Here is a 27,561-nt window from a genome sequence, read left to right on the forward strand (position 1 = left end):
TCTTCGATCTCCCGTTGGATTTGTAGGTGTTTGCAATCTTTAGATAAGCTATCTAGCTGATCTCCCGCTACCTGAAGTAGTCTCAGCCTGCTACTTCTCCGCCATCTTGACTCCTCCCTCCGTTATTTAGTATTTTATTTTTTGTCTTTAGAGTGCAGGATTTTCAAAGTGCTTTTGTGACTTCGTAGAATACATAAAGTCCTTAATAGAAATACCTAGTGTGTAGTATGGGCCATAAAATGTTTACTACTACTCTTATGCTGTATACTTATATAATACATATTTCCAAATAATTGGTATATTTTTTTAAAAATTAGGTGTCACAATGCAAAGAGTAATCAAGGAAGGGACTAGAAATATTAGAAGTGAAATTTAAAAATATAAAACTTCTATGGTCTACATAGTAGACCTTGTTTTTTGTAGTCTTTTAGTTTTCAAAAAAGTGAAACATAGTTTAATGATTGAAGATGACATCAATATTAAAGATAGTGAAAGAAATAAGCTATTTTTATACTTCATTTGAATATTCTGAAGATAAATTCATGGAGAAAGATGAGTAAAAATGGAGAACTATCAGAATGAGGGAAAGAAATCTTGAAAATTGTTTAGATAACTATACCTAATACCCAAGTCCATTAAAGTTGATATAATTTATCATTTTTAAGATTTATTTATTTATTTGAGAGACAGAGTGAGCATGCAAGTGGTGGGGGGAGGGGCAGAAGAGGGAGAAACAGACTCCCCACTAAGGTGGAGCCCAACTTGGGGCCTGATGCCACAGTTCCAAGATCATGACCTGAGCCAAAACCAAGAGTCAGATGCTTAACCAACTAATCCACCCAGGCACCCCAGGTTGATATAATTTATTAAATAACTCTTTTTCTTATTCCAAAAGAAACCTAGGTTTATCACAGGAAAATTTTGAACTAAACATGAGAAAAGCAAATCCCAAAGATATTACCTATAATTCAAACACCTAAGCCACTGAGATCTAAGCTATCTAAAGATAGCTTTTTACACTAGGTATAAAAAGACTAGCTAAATAGCTAGTCTTTTTATGCACAGTTATTACTTTCTCATAAAATAGGATAATATTCACAATCTGTGTTTTGACCCTTTATTTTCACTTAATGCAAATATTTTCCATGTCATTAAATATTCTTCTATGACATACCCTTTAATGATTTCGTGGTTTTCTATCATATAGCCATATCATAGTTTATTTTTGTAACTCCTATTACTGGATATTTCAAATACTCCACTCTTTTAAAAGATCTTCAGGGAACATATGTAAATACATTTTTGAACACACCTATGATTATTTCCAGCTTTTTTGTACAGAAATTTAGAAATTTTTGATCTAAAATATGTTGAGCTAATTGAACATGAGAAAAAAATGAAAGGAAAGGATAACATTCATCATAAGAGTAACATTTTCCAGGCTCTTATATACACTGCTGGCATTGTATCCCATAGAACCTGTAGAGAGTGAAATTTAAAGTTAGACTGGTAAGTTTCAGAAATAATGCTTTTTGTGGTATGCAGTAAATAGGGTTATAAGAAAATTTTATACTGCCAGAAAATTATGCCTAATAGCAGACATAAATATACCTCCAGTCCTCTGGAGAAGCCTGCGGCCATGAGCCCTCTATAGCCCACACCTGCAGCAGCCCTGTAGACATGGGTGAAGCGGCACTAAAATGAAGGTCTGAGGGGCGCCTGGGTGGCTTAGTTGGTTAAGCGTCTGCCTTCAGCTCAGGTCATGATCCCAGGGTCCCGGGATCTAGCCCTGAATCCATTTCTCTGCTCAGTGGGGATCTGCTTCTCCCTCTCTGCCACCCCCGGCTTGTTCTCTCTCTCACTTTCTCTCTCTCTCAAATAAATAAATAAAATCTTTAAAAAAATAATAAATATAAAGAAGGTCTGGGTAGGACATCAATAACATCTGCTTGGAACGTGGGAAGCCCCTCCTTCTGTGAGCCCCACACAAGCAGTGAGTGCTCGGACTAAGCCTTCAAAATTCACACAGGGGGCCTAGGTGTTTCACATTTGTTTTTCTCCCCTCAGCAGATACCAAGCACAGATGTTAGAGGCACACATAGCTTTGGAAGTGTATTTACTTCCAGAGGACTGGAACTACATTGCTGGAGATGTCTACTAAGTTATTCTTGGAAGGAGGTGACCCATGCTGAGCAAGGGAAAGATCCAGGAGAATAAGAGCCCAGGGTCCGTTGTTTCCGGGTGGGCAACTTCTGTATTACAGTTCACACTCCTGAGTCCCCATGGGATCAGGCTGAGGCTAGACTCCAGGCTGAAACCGCATTTCAACTTAATCTTCTTTTCCAGTCTTATCCTGCTTTCCTTACCTTCCTGCAGTTTCCTCCTGTTCTCAGTAAAGCATGCACTTCACCACCGCCATGTTGAATTCTGCTTATAGGGAAAGCAATGAGGCTCAGTAGTTGCTGTTTTATACTGAAAATCAAGAACGAATGCCTTTTCTGAGTTTTTTGTCTGGGAACCAGAATTTGAATGTTTGACAATAGTTACATCTTTAATTCTAGCGGTTCTTTAGAGATCATAGCGCTTTTTCTTTCCAATGACCTTCAAAAGGATTAAAAGGAGAAAATTCAGGGAATGCCTAATTTTGCTCATATGGACACCAATATGGAATTAGAGGCTCTCCTTAGAAATCTAACAGAAGCTCTGAAATTCTTTTCTACCTGCTTTACCTCACTAACATACGTAATAAAATACAATCCAAGGTAAAGATAATTTATATAGATAGAAATAATCCTTAATAACGTCCTTCTCCAGTTAGAGAACAAGAATCTTTTTAATCGACTGGATATGTCTTATTTTCTAGGAAATAGAAGTTCAAAGTTCAAATGTATTGTCATTATTTAGAAACAATACTTTTTCTATCATGAATTTCTACATATTCATTAGCCAGGTTCTCCAAGGAGTGAACCCTCAGTTGGAGAGAACATTTCAAGATACTGCCAGTTTCTGCTTATATAGTACAACAATTGAAATAAAAAGTCTCTCTCTCTATTTTTTAAGATTTTATTTCTTTATTTGACAGAGAGAGACATAGCGAGAGAGGGAACACAAGCAGGGGAAGTGGGACAGGGAGAAAGCAGGCTTCCCGCTGAGCAGGGAGCCTGATGTGGGTCTTGATCTCAGGACCCTGGGATCATGACCCGAGCTGAAGGCAGATGCTTAACGACTGAGCCACCCAGGCGCCCCATGATTAAAAAGTCTTTTAATGAGGTATTCTACTCATGGTGCACCAGAAAGACTTTTTCTCGTGATTGCAAAAAAAAAAATGTCACTCTAAAGAACGGGAGACATAGGGCCTTCAAGATGTCAGGGATCCTGTCACACTGTAGTCCTTTCAAAGCCTTATCTTTGCACCAAACATCACGTATCAAAAATCTGTTTAGAGAGAATGCAACGCTAATGAATATAAAAATACAGAAGTAGCATTTTAGGTCAACTTTATTTTCGTTTCTCCTCTAGCAGTAGTGATCAGAAAGGATTTTCAGTAAATGTATAATGTTCGTTAAATTTAGAAGATATTTAGACATTTTCAGTTTTAGAAATAATTTTAGAGATATTGAATCCCAGAGATTCCAAATGGTCTAACAGAGAAAATATAATTTTTTTCCTTTGAAATATCAAAACCCTAAATGACCTCATTTTTGAAACTCAAGGAAAAAAAAAATCATTTGCCCTTACCATTTAATGCTAGAAAGGAAAAGTTATTCCACACCTTTGAACACCGATGTGCCCTTTATCTTGTCTTGTAATGATGTAAGTTTGTTTGAATGAGGCCACTGAAAATAAGTAGCTGTGGTTTTCTCAAAAGAAAATTCTATCTAGGACATAGCAGGCACTGGAGACACTATTTTAGCAACGAAGACTTTTTTAGTATAATCCTTTTAACTTGGTAGTTATAAAGGTCATTTCTATTTGAAAACTAAAGACTTCATTGGATGGCAAAATATTCCCAGATTTGTAATACTTTATTAAATGATCTTCATAGAGTAATGTGCAAACCAAGTAACTAGGCAAGTTGAAAATTCCCCCAAGCTTTGAACACTATACATTTCAGATCATGTGGAAAGATAGTTAGATAGATATCTATAATAAATCCAACATATATTTATGTAAGTTAAGGAATAATAGAGATTTGAGTTGCTGGGTTATTTTGTGTCTTTTAAAGTCTTCATTCAGGACACTGGGTTAGTAAAATTGTAGAAAGTTGCCTAATCTGAATTATAACAAAGGTTTTAAAATATTTATAACTATTTCTTTGTTTAAAAAAAGGTATATAAAAATTTTTTAAACATAATAACTCCCCCCCCCCAAAAAAAAACCCCAAAAAGGCCCTGAGTAATCTTGGAGATCATTTTTGGTGTATGTCCTTCTAACAAGTAGATGCATATATATTTTTTTCTTTTAGAAAATATTAATTTTTAAAAATGGTTTCACAACCTTAATGTTTTCATGCGTTTTTAGAAATGCCTGATGAGACATCAGTAACATTCCTGATTTTCTATTTTTTTTTTAGATTGTTTATTTATTTATTTGACAGACAGAGATCACAAGTTGGCAGAGAGGCAGGCAGAGAGAGAGGAGGAAGCAGGCTCCCCGCTGAGCAGAGAGCCCGATGTGGGGCTCGATCCAAGGACCCTGGGATCATGACCTGAGCCGAAGACAGAGGATTTAACCCACTGAGCCACCCAGGCGCCCCATGATTTTCTATTTTTAAAATACACCTGTAAAGAGAAAAGTAAATATCCATTATATTGAACACAAAATATTACATGACGTCTTTAATGTCCACAAGCAGTACTTGAACATGACTTGTTTTAGCATGTTGGGGAATGCAGAAGCATTTTACTGAGCGCTTACAGCGTACCTAGCACCATTCTGAGCCCTTTGATGGATTAACACACTTACATCTTAAAATATCTGTATGTCTTGGTTACTATGATTATTCCCATTTAGCAGATGAGGAAACTGAGTACTGAGAGATTCGATTTCTCAGCCAGTGTCACACAATCAGTAAGGAGGAGAGTGGTGTTGAAATCCAAGCCATCTAGCTCCGGAACTCATGTTCTACACCAGCATTTCTACAAGTCTGATGTGCCAACCGGGGAGGGCATCCTGAGTCAGCAGGTCTGGGGTGGAGAGAGGCTCAGCACCTCTCACAAGCCCCAGGGAATGGGATAATGCCATTGTTCCATAGAGCATACTTTGAGTAGCAAGGGACCACAGTCCACCCCATTGTGCTACCTCAATAATGAAATTGCGATTTTCTAGTAACTGTAAACAAGGACTACCCTTCTTGCCTCTTTCTGTCCTCTATAGCATGTGGCTTGGATAACTAACCACAGACTATAAGACCTTTACCTTAAATGGCAGCATCCTTTGAATTGAATTTTTTGGTTGATTCAAATGTCAAGATTCCCCCTGCCTTTACATCACTGGATATTATATTGTTCTTCAATGATGAGGTTTATTTATGTGCATTCCCTTTGATTAATTTGCACAGTAGCTTCTGGCCAAAATTTAGTTCCCCCCGTTCAAAAGTTCTAAGGCCATGTTCATTCACTAAGTGGACATTGCCACCGTTGGACAACGTTATGATCTAAGACAGAGAATGCCCCAAACCTTCCTCAACCTTCAAGGCCAAAATTTCTGTTCTCAAGAGTTCCCTGTATCATCTGTGTGTGTAATACACAAGCGAAGGTGTGTTAGTGGTCTTTATATCACTTTGACATTGAAAGGGAAAGTTGTTTAGTAATACCATAATTTCATTTATTCCAAGAGGCCTACTTTTTAAGTTGTCAGACTCATGTGTTCTCATAAGTGAGCTGGAATGTATCAAAAATAATTTATTTCCTTATTCAGTATATGGCAAAATAGGCATCTTTGATGGGATTTGATTATTTGAGAAGAAAAAGGTTAATTATATGATCTAGTGTGGATTTCACCAGTAAGATGACAACAGCAAAAATCCAAGATGGTACAACTCATAAGGTTACCGTGTTTAACTTCAGAGAAAGCATTGGGCGTCGCTTAATCTGTTTCTAAGACAGAAGCTTGTTACCTCATCCATGGTTCAAGAACTTGGCACTAAAATCAAAGATGAGGTTTCTTGGCAATTTTGGATTCTCTTTAAGTGAAAATCTTGCTCCTCAAATAATAATTTAGCAACATGCCAACTTATAGAAACAACAGTTTCTCACAATCCCTGAATTTTAAAGCATCCAATAAAGTGGGAAGAGAAAGTGTGCCTTTTTGGCGATGGCTTTTAGATAATGACACTGTCCCTTTATTCTATATACAGATTTGGAGTTTACAAGGCATTTTATTGGGCCCCCTGGGAAAAAAAAACTGAGCCCTAACTAGACAACATGTAATCCCCATTTTTAAAAGAGGAGAACAGTTGCATGGTAGATTGACTTGCCTATGATCAGTAAGCAAAAAATGGAGGAACTAGAGCTTTTTAAATGAGTTCTCAAGAGAAGACCATATATGAATTTGAGTTGAAACTACTCAAGTATTGGTCCAATCTCACTGCTTTTACAAATTTCCTCCATATCAATTTTTCAAATTTCAATGGATTCAAATAAGGAGCTTTGGGTTCATCTGCCCAAAAACAGCGCTACACCCAGAAATTCGAATATCACAGTCCATGCAGGCCCCATACTATAGGGGCTGTAAAAGTGTGACTCTCAATGACAGTTTTTCACTCTCTAGGGTAAGGCTTCTCCAATTTTTGGGTGCAGACAGATCCCCTGGGGATCTTGTTTCAGTGCAAATCCAGATTTCATTGTTCTGAAGCAAGGCACAAAATTCTGCATTTCTTTTTTTTTTTTTTTTTAAGATTTTATTTATTTATTTGATAGAGAGGTAGGCAGAGAGAGAGGAAGGGAAGCAGGTTCCATGCTAAGCAGAGAGCCCGATGCAGGATCTCAATCCCTAGACCCTGGGATCATGACCTGAGCGGAAGGCAGAGGCTTTAACCCACTGAGCCACCCAGGCGCTAAGGGCCTTCTGAGTAAACCTGCTGCTACTGACTTATAGGACCAGATTCTGAGTAACAAGACCTTCAAGACTTAAGCATCCTTCAGAATCACCTGGATCACTTCCTAAAGCACAGATTGCTGGCCTTGAGACTTTCTGAGAGTAGGTCTGGGGTGCATTTGCATTTCTAATGAGTTTGTTAGTCATGTTATGCTGCTGGTGAAGGGACAGACATTTCTTACACCTGTGGCTCACTTGGGGCTCTCCCCACATGGAATTAAAAAGAGATTATTCAGGGGCGCCTGGTTGGCTCAGTGGGTTGAACATCTGCCTTCGACTCAGGTCATGATCTCGGGCTCCTGGGGTCAAGCCCCACATCGGGCTCCTGGTTCAGTGGGGAGCTTGCCTCTCCCCCTGCTCATTCTCTCTTTCTCTCTAAGTGAACTTAGAATCTTAAAAGAATAATACTAGAAAAATAAATAAATAAATGAATAAATAAATAAAAAGCCATGATCCCATCCACTCTAAAATGTCACCTTCATCACAGGACCCCAGTAGGCCTCCAGGAGAAACTCTCTTCTCAGGGAATTGTCCAGAATTTGTTTTGTGACTGATTGACCAGAGTGCCTACCAAGTGATTTGGCTTAGATAAATTGGAAGATACATCCCCACAGATGAATGTTAAGGGTGGTTGGTCTACATTCATTTTAAAAAGAAAAATTCATGATTTCTGCCCAATATAAAGAGTTCATTTTTTTCTGATTTCAGAAAAAAGACTGTATCAAATATTTCTAATACATTAAAATTAGCAGGAACAATAACAAAGGTAACAGATATAAAATAGTGTCTCCCTTTAATCTCCTTCTAAATAAACTGCCATAATTCTGAATTAAATGCAGATTCTCTACAGACAAGGACAGCGTCTCCATTCGCTCATTGACTCATTCATTCAAAAAAAGTTGTTTCTTATGGTAACATAAGGTGGTTCTTTAGTTTCAGACCCTTGTCATTGATAGTGTATGTACATGAGCTGAAAATAAAAGGCAGATTTCTTCATTTATTCATCCAATAAAAAAATTTTTGAACACAACTTTGTCAGTCACCATGCTGGGCATTGTATCCTATATTATATTATACAGGATATATATGTTAATAAATACAATAATATATATTAATAATATATATTATATATGCAATATATAATATATAATTGTATAATAATAATATATTAATATATATTAATAATTTATATAATGATGAGAAAAATCAGCTGTTCTCATGGCCCTTACAATCTGGAGGAAGAGATTAACATTAATAAAAATTCATGCATATGCATGTAAACAGCTTTTACAAATGTTTCAGCAAAGATACCATGTGAATGCTGATGATTTTTTACATGATCACAGATATGACAAAAACGGAAGTCAACAGATGTATTTATTCAGGTCCTTAAAGCTGTGTCCTGCTTCTAACTCACTCTGGTGGACTCTTTACAATATGGTTTTGCTATCATTTATTATAAAAATTCTCAAATGTACCCAAATGTTGAAAGAACTGTATAATGAACATCTATATATCAATCACCTGGATTCCACAATTTACATTTTGATGCATTTGCTGTATCACATTTATATCTATCTTTAACCATTCTTCTATCCATTCATTAGTCTATCTTATTTTTTGATGCATTTCAAAGTAGGCTGCAAATATTAGTTTACTTCATTCTGAAATGCTTCACATTGGAGGTTTTTAGAAGTGTTTTTAATTCCTTAGAAATGTGCAGTGGATGCATTATTTAATTTCATTCAGGGAATATAAATTCAAGGTGCCAGTTGTATGTGTGTTTGAGGAAGTTCTATCTGGAGTGGACCAGATTTCTACATGAAGAAATTATAAGCCTTGACCTTGATATTCAGTAAAAGCTGATGACCTTACCCCTTACTCATCTGAAAATACAATACTGAATCAAGATGCTGTCATCCTAACCACTATATGGAAGGGACTATACTTTTTATGTGACTCAGGCAGGACAGCATGACCCAACACCTCCAACAGAACGATAAATATTTGGTATTTGGAAGATCCCTTACTTAACTATATTATACTCTCAAATAAATTCTCCAAACTCCTCAAATCCTGGTTTTCTATTGCTTGATTGTCGGGTCCACATTTTCAGTGCACTGGATAGAAATCTTTTCAACTGATGTACCAAATAGCATCACTTCCTTCTGCAAAACTTGTTTAAAAAAAAAAGGGGGCCTTTCCAGTTATCCTCTTAATGGTCCACCTGTATTATATTTTAAAGTCATTCCTGTTCATGTTGGAAGGAAAAAGGATATAAATCTTAAAATCTTGGTTTTAACAAGGCCATTATTCCATATTTTGAAGGAAAAATTTTGTAGTGCTTCCATTTGGCCACTAGAGGGAAGGCACCTGCTGCTGTAGTTCATTCTGCACAATTTTCTCCATCCAACTAAGCAAAATCTAGTGCAACTAACATACTATCTTCTGAACCTTCTTTCCTTGAAATGTATTTAATTGGATTCCAGGAAGCTCTCCATTAAATTGAGAAAACTGACATTTCTTGTTCTGTTGTTTCTATCACAATTTCCAGTAAAATAGGAAAGTATTCCATGCTTATTTTATTCAAACTCCTAAAAAAAGACTATTTGGGGAAAGGCTAGGCAGAAATAGAGTTACAGGTGTTGACCCCCACTGGTTCTTTTTTTTTTTTTTTTAAGATTTTATTTATTTATTTGACAGAGATCACAAGTAGGCAAGGAGGCAGGCTCCCCGCTGAGCAGAGAGCCCTACATGGGGCTCGATCCCAGGACCCTGGGATCATGACCTGAGCCGAAGGCAGAGGCTTTAACCCACTGAGCCACCCAGGTGCCCCCCCCCCCACTGATTCTTTTGATAGGGACAAGGAATTTGGTTTTTGGACTTCAGCTCACATATCTATAAAGGGGAATTATTCAACCTTTCAGTGATGAGGTCAAAACCTTTCATCTAATATTGTATTACTACTAAAGGCATTTTTTGTTTTTCAGTTCTTGCATTTAGCTGTTCTATTTAACTCATTTAGCTTTTTATACAGGAATGCCTTTTTAGTGTAACAAAGTTAACTCTTTGGGAATGATGTTTATATTTATACATCTCTAAATTTCAGCTGCAAATTAAGTTACTTTTGTGGTTCCTTAAAAGTTGCTATTAGCTTAAAATTCAGAGTGAAGTAGGACAGCAGTGAAACTCAGACTTTAGACTCTTAACACATATTCAGACATTAATCCAACTGTCAACTGTGTGGCCTCTAGCAAGTTATATGACTTTTAATAAAGTCTTTAGTAAAGACCTTTTTTAAAAAGATTTACTTATCTATTTATTTGAGAGAGAGAGAGCAAAGAAGGAGAGAGAAGCAGACTCCCCACTGAGCACGGAGCCTGATGCAGGGCTTGATCCCAGAACCCTGAGATCATAACCTGAGCCAAAGGCAGATGCTTAACCAACAGAGCCACCCAGGTGCCCCTACTAAAGACCTTTTTTTTTTTTTTAAAGATTTTATTTATTTGACACAGAGAGAGAGATCACAAGTAGGCAGAGAGGCAGGCAGAGAGAGAGAGGGGAGGAAGCAGGCTCCCCGCAGAGCAGAAAGCCCAACGCGGGGCTCTATCCCAGGACCCTCGGATCATGACCTGAGCCGAAGGCAGAGGCTTTAACCCACTGAGCCACCAGGCACCCCAAAGACCTTTAATAATAGCTTAGATTTCTTTGCTTTACAGTGGAGTTGAGTAGGCAGCTGACACTGGCTGCAATAAGGCTGGTGTGTCTTAAACCATCTCACACTCACTGATCTATACAGCTGCTTCTATAAGCACTCTCCATGAGGGAAGGGTCAATTAGAGTTTGTACTCACTGGCCTTTGGTTAACACAGTATTTTAAACACCAGTCTGATATATTTGCCATCATAGATTCTCACCAAATTAATAAATAAAATTTCATAAGTAAATAAATATAATAAATAAATAATCATAAGAGACACCTGACAAGTATCAAGCAAAAAAAAAAAAAAAAAAAAAAGGTCAGAAACAAAAACTGTTGAGGAGCCCCTGGATTCCTTAGTCTAGCATTCTCTTTGGCCATCCTTTGCTCTCTGCTTTGTCCGGCCCCTGGGGCGAGCAGGTGGGGCATGTTGGGCTGCAGGTTATTTGGGCCACTGCATTTCCCGGCATGCCCCTCTCATTCTACCATTGCTGTGGGTGCATTGTTCACCCTGACACAGTCCTTGAATTATAGACAAACTGCAGAGCATGGCGTACAGATGGGCAGCTTCTGGGCCAAAGGTGGTCTGAAGATGTGATTTGTTTGGACTCAATGATTTCACATTAGGGGATTTCACACATACACACACACACACACACACACACACACAATTTGTTTTCCAGCTTTTCTTGAAGCCTATTCAATAATAGACTGAAGCTGAGTGGCAGCTGCCCCTTTCCAGGACCTCCCTCTCCAACTCTGACCATGGCCCCACTTTGCCTTGTTGTATTAAGTCTGGTCAACTTTGCTCATTTCCATCCTTCCCATTAACTGCCTATTCATATATACTCTGAGAGACACCTGGCTGGCTCAGTCAGTGGGGCGTGCAACTCTTGATCTCAGGGTTCAAGCCCAGTGCTAGGCGCAGAGATTACTTAAAATAGAATCTTTGAAAACAAAAGACTGTATGGTGTGAATGGCGCCCTCTGGGGGTTCTGCCGTGTCTTCCACCTTCCCCGAGGCATCTGGGTGTGTGACCCAGGGGGGTCACATCTGGGTGTTAACTAAAGAAGCATTTCTCCAAAGATTACCTCACAATCCAGTGCCAAACCTTGGTGGTCCCTTTATCCTCAGTTATAACTGTAATATGGTTGCCTGTGTGTTTATTCAACATTTACCTGCTTTTTAAAAAAATCTCTCTGAATTGATACATTATGTCCGTTTCCAGGACCTGCGGCTTTGTCTTGCATAACCTTGATAAGCAGAGATTTATTTTTCCTTCCACTTGACTCAAGTTGCTTGAACTTGGTTTCCCAAGGGCGTACAGCTACACAGAATGTCTGCAAAACCAGATACAAGGCGAAAATAAGCTTGCTGGATTCATTTTGAACACATTTCCAGCCTGATACTCCCAAGACACCAAGTTTGGTTGCCAAAAAAAGCCACATACTATTGCCTTTGTGAAAGCTGGCTCGCCATCACCTCTTTTTCCCTCCGTCAGAATTTTCTTTTATCCTATCTCTCTTCAGAGGGCTAATTTTAGCCAGCTGCCACATTGGGGAAAAAATGTGATTTATCTCCCACATGGTTCCAGAAACCTGCCTGGATATAGATGGGAAAGGTCAGATGCCTGTGGAACAGGAGCCCCTTCCTCCCATTTCCCAGGCAGCTGAGTTTGGTGACCGCAGGCTGGGAGGCTGGGAAGGCTGGGAAGGCTGGGAAGCTTTCTCCTACCTTATTCCATGCAGATAACCAGGCCCAGTGGATGACTCTGCTGATATCCCAGGGTTCTTTCCTATATTCCCTTTACTTCAGTCCATTCTGTGCAATGTACGTGCATCTCCTTTATGAATTTTGTGGCCAAACATCTATGATATCCCAGTCTTCTCAAGTGCTCCACAAATCCAAATGCCTGCAGGAGTGAGACAGGTGAAGCCTAAATGAGTGAAGAGGGAACCTCCTAAAAGGGACAGAATCCATTCCCTTCTAGCCCAACATGGGGAATGCAGGCTCAACATTGCCGATCTGATTTTTCAAGAAAAGCAAGAAATTCATTTTATTAACATAAAATCTCCTTCATTAAAATCTTTGGCAACCTTGGGGGAGCCAAAGAAAACATTCCCATGCACACTGTTTGGACCCTATGCCTCCAGTCTGCAATTTTTTTTAGGGTTTTATTTATTAAAGTCATCTCTATGCCCAATGTGTGGCTCAGACTCAAAACTGGAGATCAAGAGTTGCATGCTCCTCCGACTGAGCCAGCCAGGCGCCCCACTTTGCAATTTCTTGGTGAACAAAAAATATGCAATCCTTCCCTTGAGCATAATGCTTCTAGGAAGAATTTACCTGATGGATGTAACTTAATAATGCAACCAGAGTAGGACTTACCCATCCAAAGAAGCCTTTCTTTTTTTTTTTTCCCTCCCCAAAGGCAGAGTTCTACCACGGTGAGTTGTGTAAGCTGGCTAATTTCCTCCTTTAGGTTCCTGCCTCCCCAACTTCATTCCCAGCCATGGGTCCCAGGGATCGTCGCTTCCATTTCAATACCACTGGCCACCAGCAGGCCATGGTAGATAAGTAGGGGTGATTTGTTGAATTGAAATGAGTTCTGCCATCACTGGAAGCAGTTTCAGAACTCGTGCTTTAATGATGCTTTTGGGGGACAGAGTAAAAGCCACTTGTGACAATCATTTTCATCTTACATTTTATAAAAGTATTTTCATATGACCTTCTGCTATCTGTAATCTCATGACACCATATCAGAATGTTGGGTTCCAAATGATTTCTGGCTATTTCATAATATTGTTATTATGTTATATTATATATATTTTTTTAATTTACTACCAAGTAGAACGTTGGAACAGCCATTGTCAACCATCCAGTAACCTGGATGGCAAGTCTAAAAAAAGAGTTGAAGGGCATTTCAGAATTGAAATGCACCATTGCAAGGGTATGTGATGACTACTGAGGCAATTATTTTAGAAAAACAATGCTTATTCAGCAAACATGCACTAAATGTTTATTCTACATAGGACATAGTGGACTAGCTCCTGGGAAGAATGGAGTGGAGATTTCATAAATTCTGGCACATTTATTATTATTATTCATGGGTAGTATTATGCAAACTTAAAAACTTTATTTTATTTTTTTAAAGATTTTATTTATTTATTTGATAGACAGAGATCACATGTAGGCAGAGAGGCAGGCAGAGAGAGAGGAAGGGAAGCAGGATCCCTGCCGAGCAGAGAGCCCGATGTGGGGCTCGATCCCAGGACCCCAGGATCATGACCTGAACCAAAGGTAGAGGCTTTAACCCACTGAGCCACCCAGGCGCCCCAGACTTTATTTATTTTAGACCCACCTACTCACTCTGTGCCAGGAACTATTCTAAGCACTTTATAACTGTTAACTTACTTGATCCTTTAAACAACCTTACAGTGTACATAATATTATGACACCCAGTATAGACTCATCTTTATATATAAAGATGAGGACATTGAGGCAGAGAGTTAAGTGACTTGCCCAACACTACACTGCTAACAAGTGGCAAGGCCAGGGGTGCCTGGGTGGTGCAGGCCCTTGGACATCTGACTCTTGGTTTCAGGTCAGGTCATGATATCATGGTTGTGAGATTGAGCCCCGCATCGAGCTCTGTACTCAGCAGAGAGTCTGCTTGAAATTTTTTCTCCCTGTCCCTCTGCCCCTCCTGATCATGATCCCCCTCCCTTATATAAATAAATAAATAAATAAATCTTAAAAAAAAAAATAAATAAATGGCAAGGCCAGATTTTGAACCCAGGTAAGTTTGACTCCAAAATCTGTGCTTGTAACTACTGTACCAGTTAGCTACTGCTGCATAGCAAACAACTCCCAAATTCAATGGCTTACAACATCAACAATGACTGACTTTTTTTCATGAGTCATTTGGTTAGCTGGGCAGTTATGCTGATTTGGACTAGGCTCAGCTCATCTTAGCTGGACTCCCTCATGTGTTTGTGGTCAGCTGGGGCTGGCTGGGCTATGAGATCCTTACCTAGATGACCCGGCTCTCCTCCACATTGTGTCTGGTCCTCCACGGCTGTAGCAGGGGTCTGAGAAAGAGACGGAACATTCACAAGTGCCTTTTCAATCTTCTGCTTGCAGCAAATTTGGTACTGTCTCATTTGACCAAGGCAAATCACATGGTCATGTCCAGAGTCAGTGTGGGAGGGCACTACAAAAGGGCATGGACATTGAAAGGTGTACAGATCAAGGCTTTTTGATATAATCAACCCACTATAGTCATGACTCAACACTGTGCTGTTTCTACCCTGCTTTCCAGACAGTTTCATTTTGATATTTCAGACCCCAAATGTGTTGTGAAAATGCTAAATCAAATGTAGGCTTGTTGGCTTAGGAAGGTTATAAAAGAACGGTAAAAAAATATGGAAAATGAAAGGATATTTATGATTATAGGCTGATCCTGGGGAAACACCATCAGAAGCTCCAAGTGAAGCCAGGACAACTCCAGCAGAAAACGGAGTGAATCACACTACATCCTTGGCACCCAAACCACCATCCCAGGCTCTCCACAGCCAACCGGCTCCAGGTAAACACTCTGAAAAGGGAGCTAGACAACATGACTAAGAGCCTCCAGTTTATTTGTGCCACTCAAGGAGATAGCATGAGCAAAGATGCAAGGACGTAGGAGGAGCTCCAGAAGTGTGGAATGAATGCATGAATGAATGAATGAATGAATGCCAAGAGAGATTCATTAGTGATCTGGTTCTGATGATAACTTATGAAGCTACCATGAACCATCGCCCAGATCCCCATGTCTGTTTAGTGATACAATAATCTACGTGCTCACAGGCTTATGAAGGATTATTCATGCAACTTACGAACAGCTATGCTTGACAAGCATCTTCTTAGCTCTACCTCGCTCATTAAGTCTCTGCCAAGAATTCCTTTCCATCTTTCTCCAACTTACTTTTCAATGACTTTGGGTGTCTACCATGTGCTGAGCACTCCATTCAGCCCTTCAAGTGGATTGACTCATTTCACCCTCATACCAGGGCTGAGTGTAGCTTCTGTCATTGTCCCCAATGGGCAGATGAAGAAATTGGTTTTGAGGTGGAGAAGTACTTCCTGAAAGCCACATAGCTAGTGAAGAGGGAAGTCAGGATGGACACTGTTCCCTGTGATCCCAGTTCTTGCTTTCAGCTCTATTCTTACCAAAGGTCCACTCATGCCTCACTTAGAAAAAACCTTTGATTTCTGTGTAGCTAATATTGACCTTTAATCTAAGACTGCTTTAGGCAATTCTCTCTCCTTTGTATGTCCTCTTTCCCCAGTGGATGGCAGGTTCCCCAGGGCAGGCTTCAGTTTGATGCTTCCTTTGCACAGACCTGAGGAATAGCATATACTTGATCACTTTTTGTCCAGTGGGTTAATATAGGGTAAATAAAAGGCAGAAGAATTTCCTTCCATGAAGGTATGGCTTCCTGTCTCCTTCCTTCCTCATCTAACTATAGTATGGCAGTGATGAAATACAGATCTTTTATTTGGAAGGGAAAGGGCATTTCTCATGGGAGAGAGTGAGATTTTAAAAAAGAACAAATCACATTTGAATTTGTATCAAATGTGCATGAACTGGGGCCTGTGCTTTTAAGAAGGTTGTTGAGATCAATAATGCTAAGAAGACGATTCGATCATCGGGAGTGATATTTTCAACTAAGATTTTCATATTCCAAATACAAACATTTTGAGTACTTCTGGAATATAAATAAGTCATTTAAATACGTGAGTAAATATAGTCTTGTGCTTTGAAGAGTAAAAAGAAAATTTGGCATTTTAGCACTTGATTTTTTTTAACTTGATATTTTGAAATAATTTGACTTACAGAAGCCTTTTTTAAAAAGGCACAGAATTGTAAAACTGATCTCTTCTTCCCTGGTGTTAACATCTGTCAGAATCATGGTACAGTTATCAGACCTGGAAATTAACCTTGGCACAGTACTTGGAGCTGAACTACAGACCTCATTTGAACTTCACCTGCTTTCTACTAATGTCTTTTTTTATTTTTTAAGTAGGCTCCACACCCAGCATGGAGCTCAATGTGGGGCTTGAACTCATGACCCTGAGATCAAGAACTGAGCTGAGATTAAGAGTCTGACACTTAGAGGGAGCCACCCAGGCATCCCTCTACTGGTGTCTTTTTATTGTTCCAGGTTCCAACCCAAGATCCCACATTGTATTTAACTGTCATGTCTCCTTGGTCTTCTTGAATGTATGACTGTCCTGTCTTTCATGACCTTGACACTTTTGAAGAGTACTGGTCAGTTCTTTTGTGCAGTATCGCTCAGTTTGGGCTTGTCTGATGTTTTCTCATGATTAGAGTGAAGTTTTGCATTTTGGGCACGAATATTGCAGAGACAATGCTGTCCTTCTCACTACATCATTTTAGGGGTAACTGATGTCAGCATTTCTCATCATCCGCCATGTTCCGATCACTTGGTTAAGGTGGAGTCAGCCAGGTTTTTAAACTGAAAGTTCTCATACCCCTTTATAGATAATAGTTATCTTGGGGGAGATACCTTGAGACTATAAAATATCCTTTTTCTCCTTCAATGTATCTGATCATTTTGGTGTCCAAGAGTGGATCTTGCCTGCCTCAATTACTACTGAGTGCTGGTCCACGTTTCATTTTTTTTAAAAGACCACTTGCCATTCCTGATCTTGCCAAAAGGTGGCAGTAGCATTGCTTAAATGGAATTTGTCGACGATACTTTCCACTCAAAGTGGAGGGATGCCCTTTCTGTCTATAAATGGAGCATATAGACTTGCATTTAATTAGGTTTGCGTCTAAGTAACAAAACGAAGACATTGCTTCCAAGGTTTTTTGTTTGTTTGCTTGTTTTGGGGTGTTTTTTTTGCAAGTAATTTTCTCCTACAATTTCTTATTTCTCCATAAAGAGACTTGGACTCAAGGGCCAAACTTAGTTGTTTTACAGGAAGAATACACTTTTTAAAGTTAAAGTAGGCTATTTCTTTTGTCTCTTTATTTCAGGTTCTGTAAAGGCACCTGTGAAAACAGAAGACCTTATTCAGAGTGTCCTAACAGGTAAATGCTGCCCTCTTCCCCAAGGAATTAGGCAGTTGAATATTATACAGCATAAGTATTTAGCAAGAGAGGATGTCCCCTCACCTCTGAAAAATAACATAATTAATATTTCTTCTCTGAAAATACCCACAGATATACAGTCTGAGTTCAAATCACATTATACAATGTCATCATGTCATCATAGAGAAGTAACCATATTTGGCAGATAGGACTCTGTGGGTATAGAAATAATATAATTTCATAAGATATTGATATTAAAATCAAAGGATAGTTACATACTGGAAATATGACCCAGAGAACGGGAACACACGCCCTCCCAATGTGCCAATAATAAGGTGTATTTTAGAAATGCAGAATGTGAGCCATTTGGGCCCACCGAATACGGAGTGTTTAGGAACTGAGATCCCATCAGAAAATAATTTCTATTTCGTTAGTACCTTAAACTAGTGGAACTAAAATTGGTACCTGATTTCTTTACTACAATGAGCAGCATGTAGCAGCATCTTCGAAACGTTTGTAGTATTTGGCCCAATACACAGAAATAATGCAAACACATGTTGACCAAAAAGCAGTGCTTTTGGTAACAGCCAAAAACTATAAACAACCCAGAAGTCCATAAACAGTAGTGTAGATAAATAAATTGTGGTATAGTCATAGAGTAAAATATGATATAGCTGGAGGGATAAATAAACTATGATCGTACACAACATGGATAAAATTCACATGCACAATGCAGAGGGAAAGAGGCCCGATGAGAGAGCACATTCTTTGTAATCCCAGCTGTATACAGCTAAAAACAGACAAAACGAATTTGTCCGTTAGAAACACGGATTCAGATGATACTTGGGAGGGGACAGGGGATGCAAACCCCAAAAAGAGGATCTCCAGGATACTGATAATGTTCTGATCTTGATCTGAGAGGTGGTTAGGAAAGCCTGCCCACTCTGGGAAAACGTGTAAGGGGTGGATTTATGATTTATGTGCTTTTATGTGTGTATATTTCACCAATATGTAAAATCTGCATCGAATAATTACTTGAGGAATGCATTAAAACATGTTCTTAAAGATTCAATCCCATGGGCAACAGTATATTGTTAACACATAAAATAAGAAACAGAAGTGTAAATACAGCATGATTCCAGGGTTATTTTAAAATACATAAATATGTAGACAAAAGGCAGTGGATGTGTACTGTTATTAACACTTCTGGGTGGCTTGTTTGCCAGTGATACTTATTACTTTATGTAAATGAACATTCCCGTTATGCTTAAGACCCTATTCAAAGAATAGCCTTTAATCCACAGACTTTAGAAGAAAAGAGTACTTTCTGTGGAATTTTTTTTTTAATTGTAGGCTGGAACATCTTGAACCCTCTTGCTGAACTTGCTGTTGCTGGGTGCTCTATACCATTTAATGAAGTGGGATTGGATCTGTTACCCAAAATGTAGCAATTCCTTAGGATTATAAATTCTTAGCATAATAAGTTATTATGCAACCATAATGAGTCCATTTGGGCCTGAGGGAAACCATTAGATAAATGTACCTGATTCTCTTCCTGGCCTCTTTCTCAAAAGGAATCAAATGTCAGGAGAATAGACACATTATAAAAAAGGGGAACCATGTTTCAACTGCTTAACGACCTTAGCACTGAAGCATGTAAATTATTATTCTGATTTCAGTGTTTATCCACCAGATAGCTCATTTCTCTTCAGGTCTGTCAGTGTTCATGGTATATATTATTTCTGAATCTCAGGACAGATCTAAATATTTATGATACCGTATTTTTGTTCCCAGAAGCAGGAAGTTCAAATGAAAGGATGGAAACAAGGGAACTGTGTACTTAATTTAGGTCCAGACAAATGATAATTCATTGAAGTTAAGACACTGTCAGTTTGAAGGCAACGCACTCTTCATGGATTGCTAAGAAAGAAAAGCACCAACAAGTTGTGATTGTACAAAGTATCTGAATTTTAGAAATGGTCACGTACTTTAAAATGCATATTCTAGAATTGATGACATTTGTCAGTAAAACACAGAATGATTTCAGGTCGAGCTCTGTCACATTACATGTGTTCAAAGCACTGGTTAAAATACCACGTAGGAATAAGGTATGCTACCACGAACCCTGATGGTTCCTTTGGGCAAATGCCATCAAGGGACCCTCCCTTGCTTCAGGTCTTTATCCTGGAACACTGTTGTGATAAATCCAAACTTACAGGGTCTGGGCTGTGAAGAGTGCCCCTTGGAGACGGTGCTGTTATGTGTGATTTGTTAAGCCTCGACAAGCTCGTTGCCAGAAACTGTGTTCAATACTTCGCATGAGTCTTTCATTTCATCATCACAAAGCCCTAACAGGTAGTGGGATTATTGAGGTCCTTAAAGTGGATCCTGTTGGTGCCCATCCCTTTCCCATGCTCCAGCTGTGGTGCTGGAACAGCTCACAGCTTCCCCTTCTCTTGGCAATTGCCCTCAGCCCAAAAGAAGATTCCTCACCAGGAGGTTATACCTTCCCTGCCTGATTTTCTCAATTTGCAAAAGGCTAGCATTCTTACCTCAAGGTGAGACCCAGGCAGAAGTCAGGCTCCTGCTGAGACCACACCATTGCTCACCTCCTTCCCCTTCCCCCCATCTGCTGCGCTCCCCTCTTCCCTCTGAGCCTCTCTCAAGTAAATCACATACACCAGATCCCCCCTCTCAGGCTTTGTTTCTGGGGAAGCCAAACTTCCCCAAAAAATTATGAGTGAAGAAATTCGGTCTTTGAGAGCTTCGGTGATGGAACTTCTGAAGTTAGCAAGTTCGAGAGCCAGACTGGAACCCAGATGCATTTGACATCCAGGCATTGCTTGGAAGCTCCAGTGGGCTGGGATCAAACCAGTATTGCCCGGGAAGCAGGTTGCGACTCCTCCTGACATCTGGGTTTGCTGTCCGTCCACGTCTGTTAGCTTTTATACTCATTTGTTGCAGAAGTGGAAGCCCAGACCATCGAAGAGCTAAAGCAGCAGAAATCCTTTGTGAAACTTCAAAAGAAGCACTACAAAGAAATGAAAGACCTGGTTAAAAGACACCACAAGAAAACCACTGATCTTATCAAAGAACACACTACAAAATATAATGAGATTCAGAACGACTACTTGAGAAGGAGGGCAGCTTTGGAAAAGACAGCCAAAAAGGATAGTAAGAAAAAGTAAGTGGAGTGAGTATTTCTGAGTTGTTTCATAGTATGAAGGAAAAGAGTTCTTCACATGGATTTTCGATATTTTTAGACCATATTTTGGATATGGGGCAAGAAGGAAGGCCACCTCAGCTCAGTTTTGCTTGTGGACTAAATTTCTTTATTTGCCCACCTCCTAAGAACAGATATGCAGGAAGTCCTATCCTCGGGTTCAGGCCTGTGGGCCCAATACCAGTGGGCTGACTTCCCATGTTACAGCTGCCAAACTGGCAGGTATGCAATTTTGCCATGTTCTAGAACCTAGTTGAGCTGTAGAAAAGAGAAGTCTCAACTATCCTTTGCTGCCTTTGCTGAAACCCTCAAAGCCTTCTACAAGTAGCCCTTGTTTGGGTCTAGGGATCCCCATAGCCCTATGTATCCAGACCTTGACAGGGAGAAGCATCCCTCACATATTCATTCAACCCACGTTTGTTGAGTGCCTACTGTGTGCCCTGGGGACACAGCAGTGACCATGACTTATGCAGTTATCACCCATGAGGAGCTAGCATGGCAAAGCAGGGAACTATGTGATCCTGAGAGCCACCTGCCATTGAGCTGAGTCAAATAGGCTCTACGCCATCCTTTCTTTCACTTCCTTAAGGAATAATCTTATCTTGATGCCAGGTTAGAGACAGATGCAAGAGGCAATTTCAGATCCATACATATGATGTATGATTGAATATGTGCTTAACTTAAAGATACAATCAAAGCCCAATACTTGGGTTTTAAAAAGCAACAACATCACCATTTCTTAGAACTAGAATAGTCTGAGAAGCCATCGAGGTGAACTGCTCCTACTTCTTCAAGGAGAAAGCCAAAAAGCCCAAGACATTTACACATTACACAATTACAGTTACACAAACGGTTCCAGCAAAATTGTCCTAAAACTTCTCCTAAATTTCTGTTGTAGGGATGTATATATGGGGTCCTTTGTTTATTTGCACATTTGTGTACTTGGAGGTCATATCCTGAACACTTCTAATAGAGTATGGAAGTAACTCATCATAGAAGACATATGTAAAAATCCTATGAAAATAGAAAAAGAGAAGCAACACACATACACACAGTCTGAGTGGCTACCAGTTATCCAGACCCACTGTCCAGTATGGCAGTCACTAGCCACTTGTGGCTTTCGAGCCCTTGAGAAGTGGCTCATGGAAATGGAAATGTGCTGTTTAAGTCTAAAATACATATCAAATTTTAAAGACTCCATTTAAAAAAAAACATATATATATAAAAGAGCTCATATTTTTATATTGACTTATGTTGATTTTATTTTAATTACATGTTGAGACGATAGTATTTTAGGTGTACGAGGCTGTACAAAATATGTTATTAAAATTAATTTCACTCATTTCCTTTTACTTTTCAAGTTAGCCACTAAAAATTCTAAATCACGTATGTGGGAAAAATCAAATACGTGGCCCATGCTGTATTTCTACTTGACAGTATCAACCATTTAATGTCATTTCTGACCTTGAAATGCTGAATTTTAGCTCTTAGTCTCTGAGAAAAGGGAGTAGGGGTTAGATAATTCTCCTTATCTGATTAAAGCAAACTTGCTTCTTTTTCTAAGAGAGACAAACATTTTCCTGGTATTAAATTACAGAAGAATTCATCTCATGGATCTTATACAGGCAATAGTAGGCAACAGGGGATAATGTCTGCAACGCTGTTTTTACAGAAGATGTAGAAACACTGTTCCCTTGGTTATTTTTTATACTTTTCTTAAAAAAATTAAGAAAAATCCCTAAGATACATCAAAAGAAACTTCTCTTTAAGAGTCAAAGCATTGAGGTCTAATTATGTCCGTCTCTCTCCCATCACCTTTGATACACATTAAAATCCCGAAAATACCTCAGAGTAATAAATGATAATATTGTCCATTTCCGTGTGTCCTACAAAAAGTAAGACCATAAATTTTAAGGGATCACACCCTATGTTTTAGCACAATAAGTTAGTGAGAATTGCCATGATTTATTTCCACATGGCTCCTAATCTTCTCAATATTTGTGTAATTCTCTGGCTATGAACAACTCAAAGTCACCCTGCACAGTGTAAGCACACAATAAATATTTTTCAATGAACTCATGCATCCTCCTTTCTCTTGTAACCTAAGCGTTTGGAGGGAAGCGCCATTTTGGGTAGAGCTATCCATGAAGTTGGTATATCCCCCCCCAAAGAAACTTATTTGATAATGTATCTTTTCTTTAAAAGATGTCAAGAAACAGAACGTCAGCCAGGGGGAGGGTTTGCCAGCAGGCAGGGTCTGCGCGTGCTCTCTCTTTTCTATCCATATCACCCGGATGCACAATTCAGCTGCTCTTCAACTCCCCTGACAGACTCCAATCAATGTTGAGTGTAGTGAAGTCGTTACAGGACATAAGTAGCTGAGAATCACATTACACATGTCTTGTTAAAAAAAAAATAAATAAAAGATAAAAGCCTTAAAAGATCCTTATTAGGGATTGTTTTTCCCAAGGTAGGGTGGATTATCATTCTCTCCACCACTACCACAGGGTCCCCAGCCTCCTGGTTTTCCTTCTCAGCCCCAACATGAAATCTCCCAGTGTCATCCACTCTCTGTGTTTGGAGACCCTCCACTGGTAAGCTTGTCCTTGGGGTATCAACCTCTATCTCAAGTGGTTTATTAAAACATTTATTTCCCAACACATCCTCTGTCTAGGAGGAACTGTGATGTACAGCCTTCCCTTCGCCTTGTTATGCCCTGCATGGTTTGTGACTCAAGATCTGTGCCTCTTGCAGATCAGATCCCAGCAGTCCTGACCATGGTTCATCAACGATTGAACAAGATCTTGCTGCCCTAGATGCTGAAATGACCCAAAAGTTAATAGACTTGAAAGACAAACAACAGCAACAGCTGCTTAATCTTCGACAAGAGCAGTATTATAGTGAAAAATATCAGAAGCGAGAACATATTAAACTGGTAAGCCCAAGAAACACAATTGTGTTTGTATAGCTGGGAACACTCTTTTCTATAGAAAGCTGTTGATGTTCTTGGATAACTTTAAAGAGAGACAGCGGGGGCTCCTGGGTGGTTCAGTTAGTTGGGTGGCTGCCTTCAGCTCAGGTCATGATCCAGGAGACCCAAGATTGAGCCCCGTGTTGGGCTCCCTGCTCAGCGGGGAGTCTGCTTGTCCCTGTCTCCCTATACCTCCTCCCCCCAGTGCTCGTGTTCTCTCTCTCCCTCACTCACTCTCTCTCAAATAAATAAGTAAAATCTTAAAAATAAATAAATAAATAAATAAAGAGAGACAGTGGCAGGTCTGGCTGGCACCTTCCTTTGGCTTCCTTAGCCAATAATCTTACCTTGATGTCAGGTTATAGAGCGAGGTAAGATGCATTTCTCAGATCTGTAGTGTGACATGATTTAATGCGTTCTTCACTTGAAAGCACAATCAAAACCCAGTCCTTGGGCTTTATAAAACAATGAAATAATTTCTTAGAATTTGAAACCGCATAAGGGTACCTTGTGTCCCCCACACTAATATTTTACAAGCTCCACTGCCCCCAGCATCTTCACCAAGCTCCCCTCTGATCCCTGATGATGCTATTTTGCTGTTTTTATTTTTCACTAACTTATTTTGGGGTTATAGTTTTGGGGAGGGAGAATCTTTGAACTCCCACAAGGAATTTTAAAAAATGCTTATTTTGGTTCAAGAAAATTAAGAACATGCTACTAATAAATGTTCGCTATTTTTGGTGTCAGCAGGCCTAATAGGCATTAAACAATACAGCCCAGTCTCCTACATTGAGGAGAGTAGAGGAAAGGATCTACAGGACCAGTGTGGGATGTTGTCTACCCAATCACTGTGCGCCAACCCCCCTCCCACCCATCCCTCCCACCCCCCCTGTGGAAGGAAATGCCATAGTCCCTCTTAGTGGTCAGTTTTGTCCTCCAGAATGTTTTCTCAAAGGTTGTGACATTCTCTCCACTGTTGTTGATGCCTTGACACATAGTACGGTTGTGACAAATATTTGGTGACAGATTAAGTGAATCAAATGATCAAGTAGCCTTAAAAACAAGCTTGTGCCCCGAACAACACCAATGAATAAGTTAATAGAAATGAAAAGCATGTAGCCAGAGTTTGTATGAGTTTGTATGGTTCTGCTTTGGAGTTAGGTGGATGGAGTTAGGTGATTCAGTATCCTGCTGTTGACCTAGTCTGGTTGTCCAGTGATAATATGCAAACAAGCAGGTCAAAGTCAGGTGAAGAGCGTATCAACTATCGGATTCCACTTGGCCAGTTAGTCTCAACTTCGCATGCATCGGAATCACTTGGAAGGCTTGTTAAAACACAGATGGATGGTCCTTGCCCCAAATTTCTAGCTCATCAGGCCTCTTGAAGAGCTGGTGACAGATGTTTTGGGTTCCTGGACCACACTTTGAGGACCACTGCCTGATTCCTAGGTGTCTGGCTTGAGGATTTATTTTTAACAAGTTCCTCCTGATTTGGGGCGGGGGGGGGGGGGGTTCCTTGTCTGTGAACTTCTGAAATAAGCTCTGAGCCATGAAGGAATGGTAGGTCAGGGGTCAGGTTCAGTGTAAGGAAGGGATCGCCTGACAGGCCAAAGAAAGTCAAAGTAAATCTTAGTGAGAAATAATGGCCACCTGATTTACTCCAGTACCTCATCCCTAGTACTCCAGAAAGTAACAACAATGATAAAAATTAAAAGTGGGGGGGGTTCCTTGTCTGTGAACTTCTGAAATAAGCTCTGAGCCATGAAGGAATGGTAGGTCAGGGGTCAGGTTCAGTGTAAGGAAGGGATCGCCTGACAGGCCAGAGAAAGTCAAAGTAAATCTTAGTGAGAAATAATGGCCACCTGATTTACTCCAGTACCTCATCCCTAGTACTCCAGAAAGTAACAACAATGATAAAAATTAAAATAATAACCGTGTATTGCGCATTCACCATAGGGGCCCTGCCTGTGTTAACCATTTACAGAAATTGTCCATTTTAATCCTGACAACAACCACCCCTGGAGTTTATTGTCAACCACCCATGGAATATTACTGTCAGCATCTTTTGCAATTAAAACAAAAACAAAAACACAAAAACAAAAACAGAGCCATTCACAACTAGAAAGGGATGAAGTTGGGATTTGAACCTTGGTCCCCTGACTCTAGAGGCCCTGCTTTCTAACCATTGTGCAGATAGCTCTGGTAATTCAGATCTCAGGCCAAGCTTATCATAATGACCTCATATCGACTCATACAGGACGTGCACAGCCAACGCCTTCATTGCAATGCCTAGGATACTGTTCTCTCTCTCTCTTTCTCTTCAACAACCTTATTATCCATGCCAGGTATCAGCACAATTTTAGAACATTTTATCACATCAAAAAATAAACCCTCGTTCATTCATTCATTAAGCAAATACATATTAGATACCTACTCAGTAAATATCTTCAAATAGAAGAGGATAAAAATGACAATCCCAGCCTTTATGGAGACTACATTCTAGATGAGGGGTCAGACTATGAACAAAATAATTTCATAAGAGACACCTGGGTGGCTCAGTTGGTTAAATGTTTGCCTTTGGCTCAGGTCGTGGTCTTGGGATTCTGGGGTCCAACCCTGAATCAGGCTCCCTGCTCAGCAGAGTGTCTGCTTCTACCTCTCTCTCTGCCCCCTCCTCCCATGGCTCGTTTTCTCTCTCTCTCTCTCTCTCTAACAAATCTTTTTTAAAAGTTCGTAAAATATATAGTGTGTCAGGTGTTCCTAACTGTCAGGAGGAAAATCAATGAGAAATGGGGATATAGGGAGGGAGGGTGAAGGGAAGGTTGAGGAGCATGCTTTGAAATTTCAAACTGAGTAAACAGGGAAGGGCTCATGGAGAAGCAGCAGCTGACCTGCAGTGAAGGACTGACTTCTATAAACACGGGGCAAGATTTTGTTCAGCAAAAGGATTAGCAAATGCCAAGATTCTGGGTGAAGGTTGGAGCTGTGTGCTGGGGGACCCGCAGTCTGGCTCTGTCTGAGACTGTCAGAGATGGGACTTCCGGGGCTGGGGACGGATCTCATAGAGTTGTAGACCTCTTGTGTTTCAACTTTCATGTGACGTTGATGCCACTGGAAGGTTTTGCATGGAGGAGCCACATGACCTGAAGTAACCTTTCCGAGGATCATTCTTCTAGTGCCTGGTGAAGAGTAGGGCCCCAGGAAAGGGCCGTCCCAGAGGAGAGTTCAGATGAATGGTGACCCCAGGGTTTAGAAGCCCTGGGGTTCTCTGGCAGGTGACCGCGGTTGACAAACCGGTGACTATTACTAGGAGGACTAGGCAATCCAGATCTGGGGTTGCCCCAGAGTTCCAGCCCCTGGCCAGATTCCCTTCCCCAAGGAGAGAGAAGGGGTAATTCAGAATAAGAGGAAAACTCGATTGTCATGGGAGAGTCCCAAACCAAGAATTCAGAGTGTGGATGAAAACA

The 27,561-nt window shown here is 40.0% G+C and overlaps 1 protein-coding gene across 1 annotated transcript in view; it reads left to right on the forward strand.

Annotated features, from left to right (window-relative positions):
• The window catches only part of LOC111141432 (phospholipase C beta 1), a 671,787-nt gene that overhangs the window by 547,548 nt on the left and 96,678 nt on the right, over positions 1-27,561 (forward strand). Inside the window, exons 24-27 of the mRNA XM_022493977.1 lie at positions 15,254-15,386; positions 17,847-17,900; positions 20,865-21,084; positions 23,878-24,058. Of these exons, the coding sequence (XP_022349685.1) occupies positions 15,254-15,386; positions 17,847-17,900; positions 20,865-21,084; positions 23,878-24,058 (588 nt within the window). The remainder of the gene's footprint in view (positions 1-15,253; positions 15,387-17,846; positions 17,901-20,864; positions 21,085-23,877; positions 24,059-27,561) is intronic.

This window comes from Enhydra lutris, unplaced genomic scaffold (genome assembly GCF_002288905.1).
Source record: "Enhydra lutris kenyoni isolate GAN:26980312 unplaced genomic scaffold, ASM228890v2 scaffoldscaffold6, whole genome shotgun sequence".
NCBI lineage: Eukaryota > Metazoa > Chordata > Mammalia > Carnivora > Mustelidae > Enhydra > Enhydra lutris.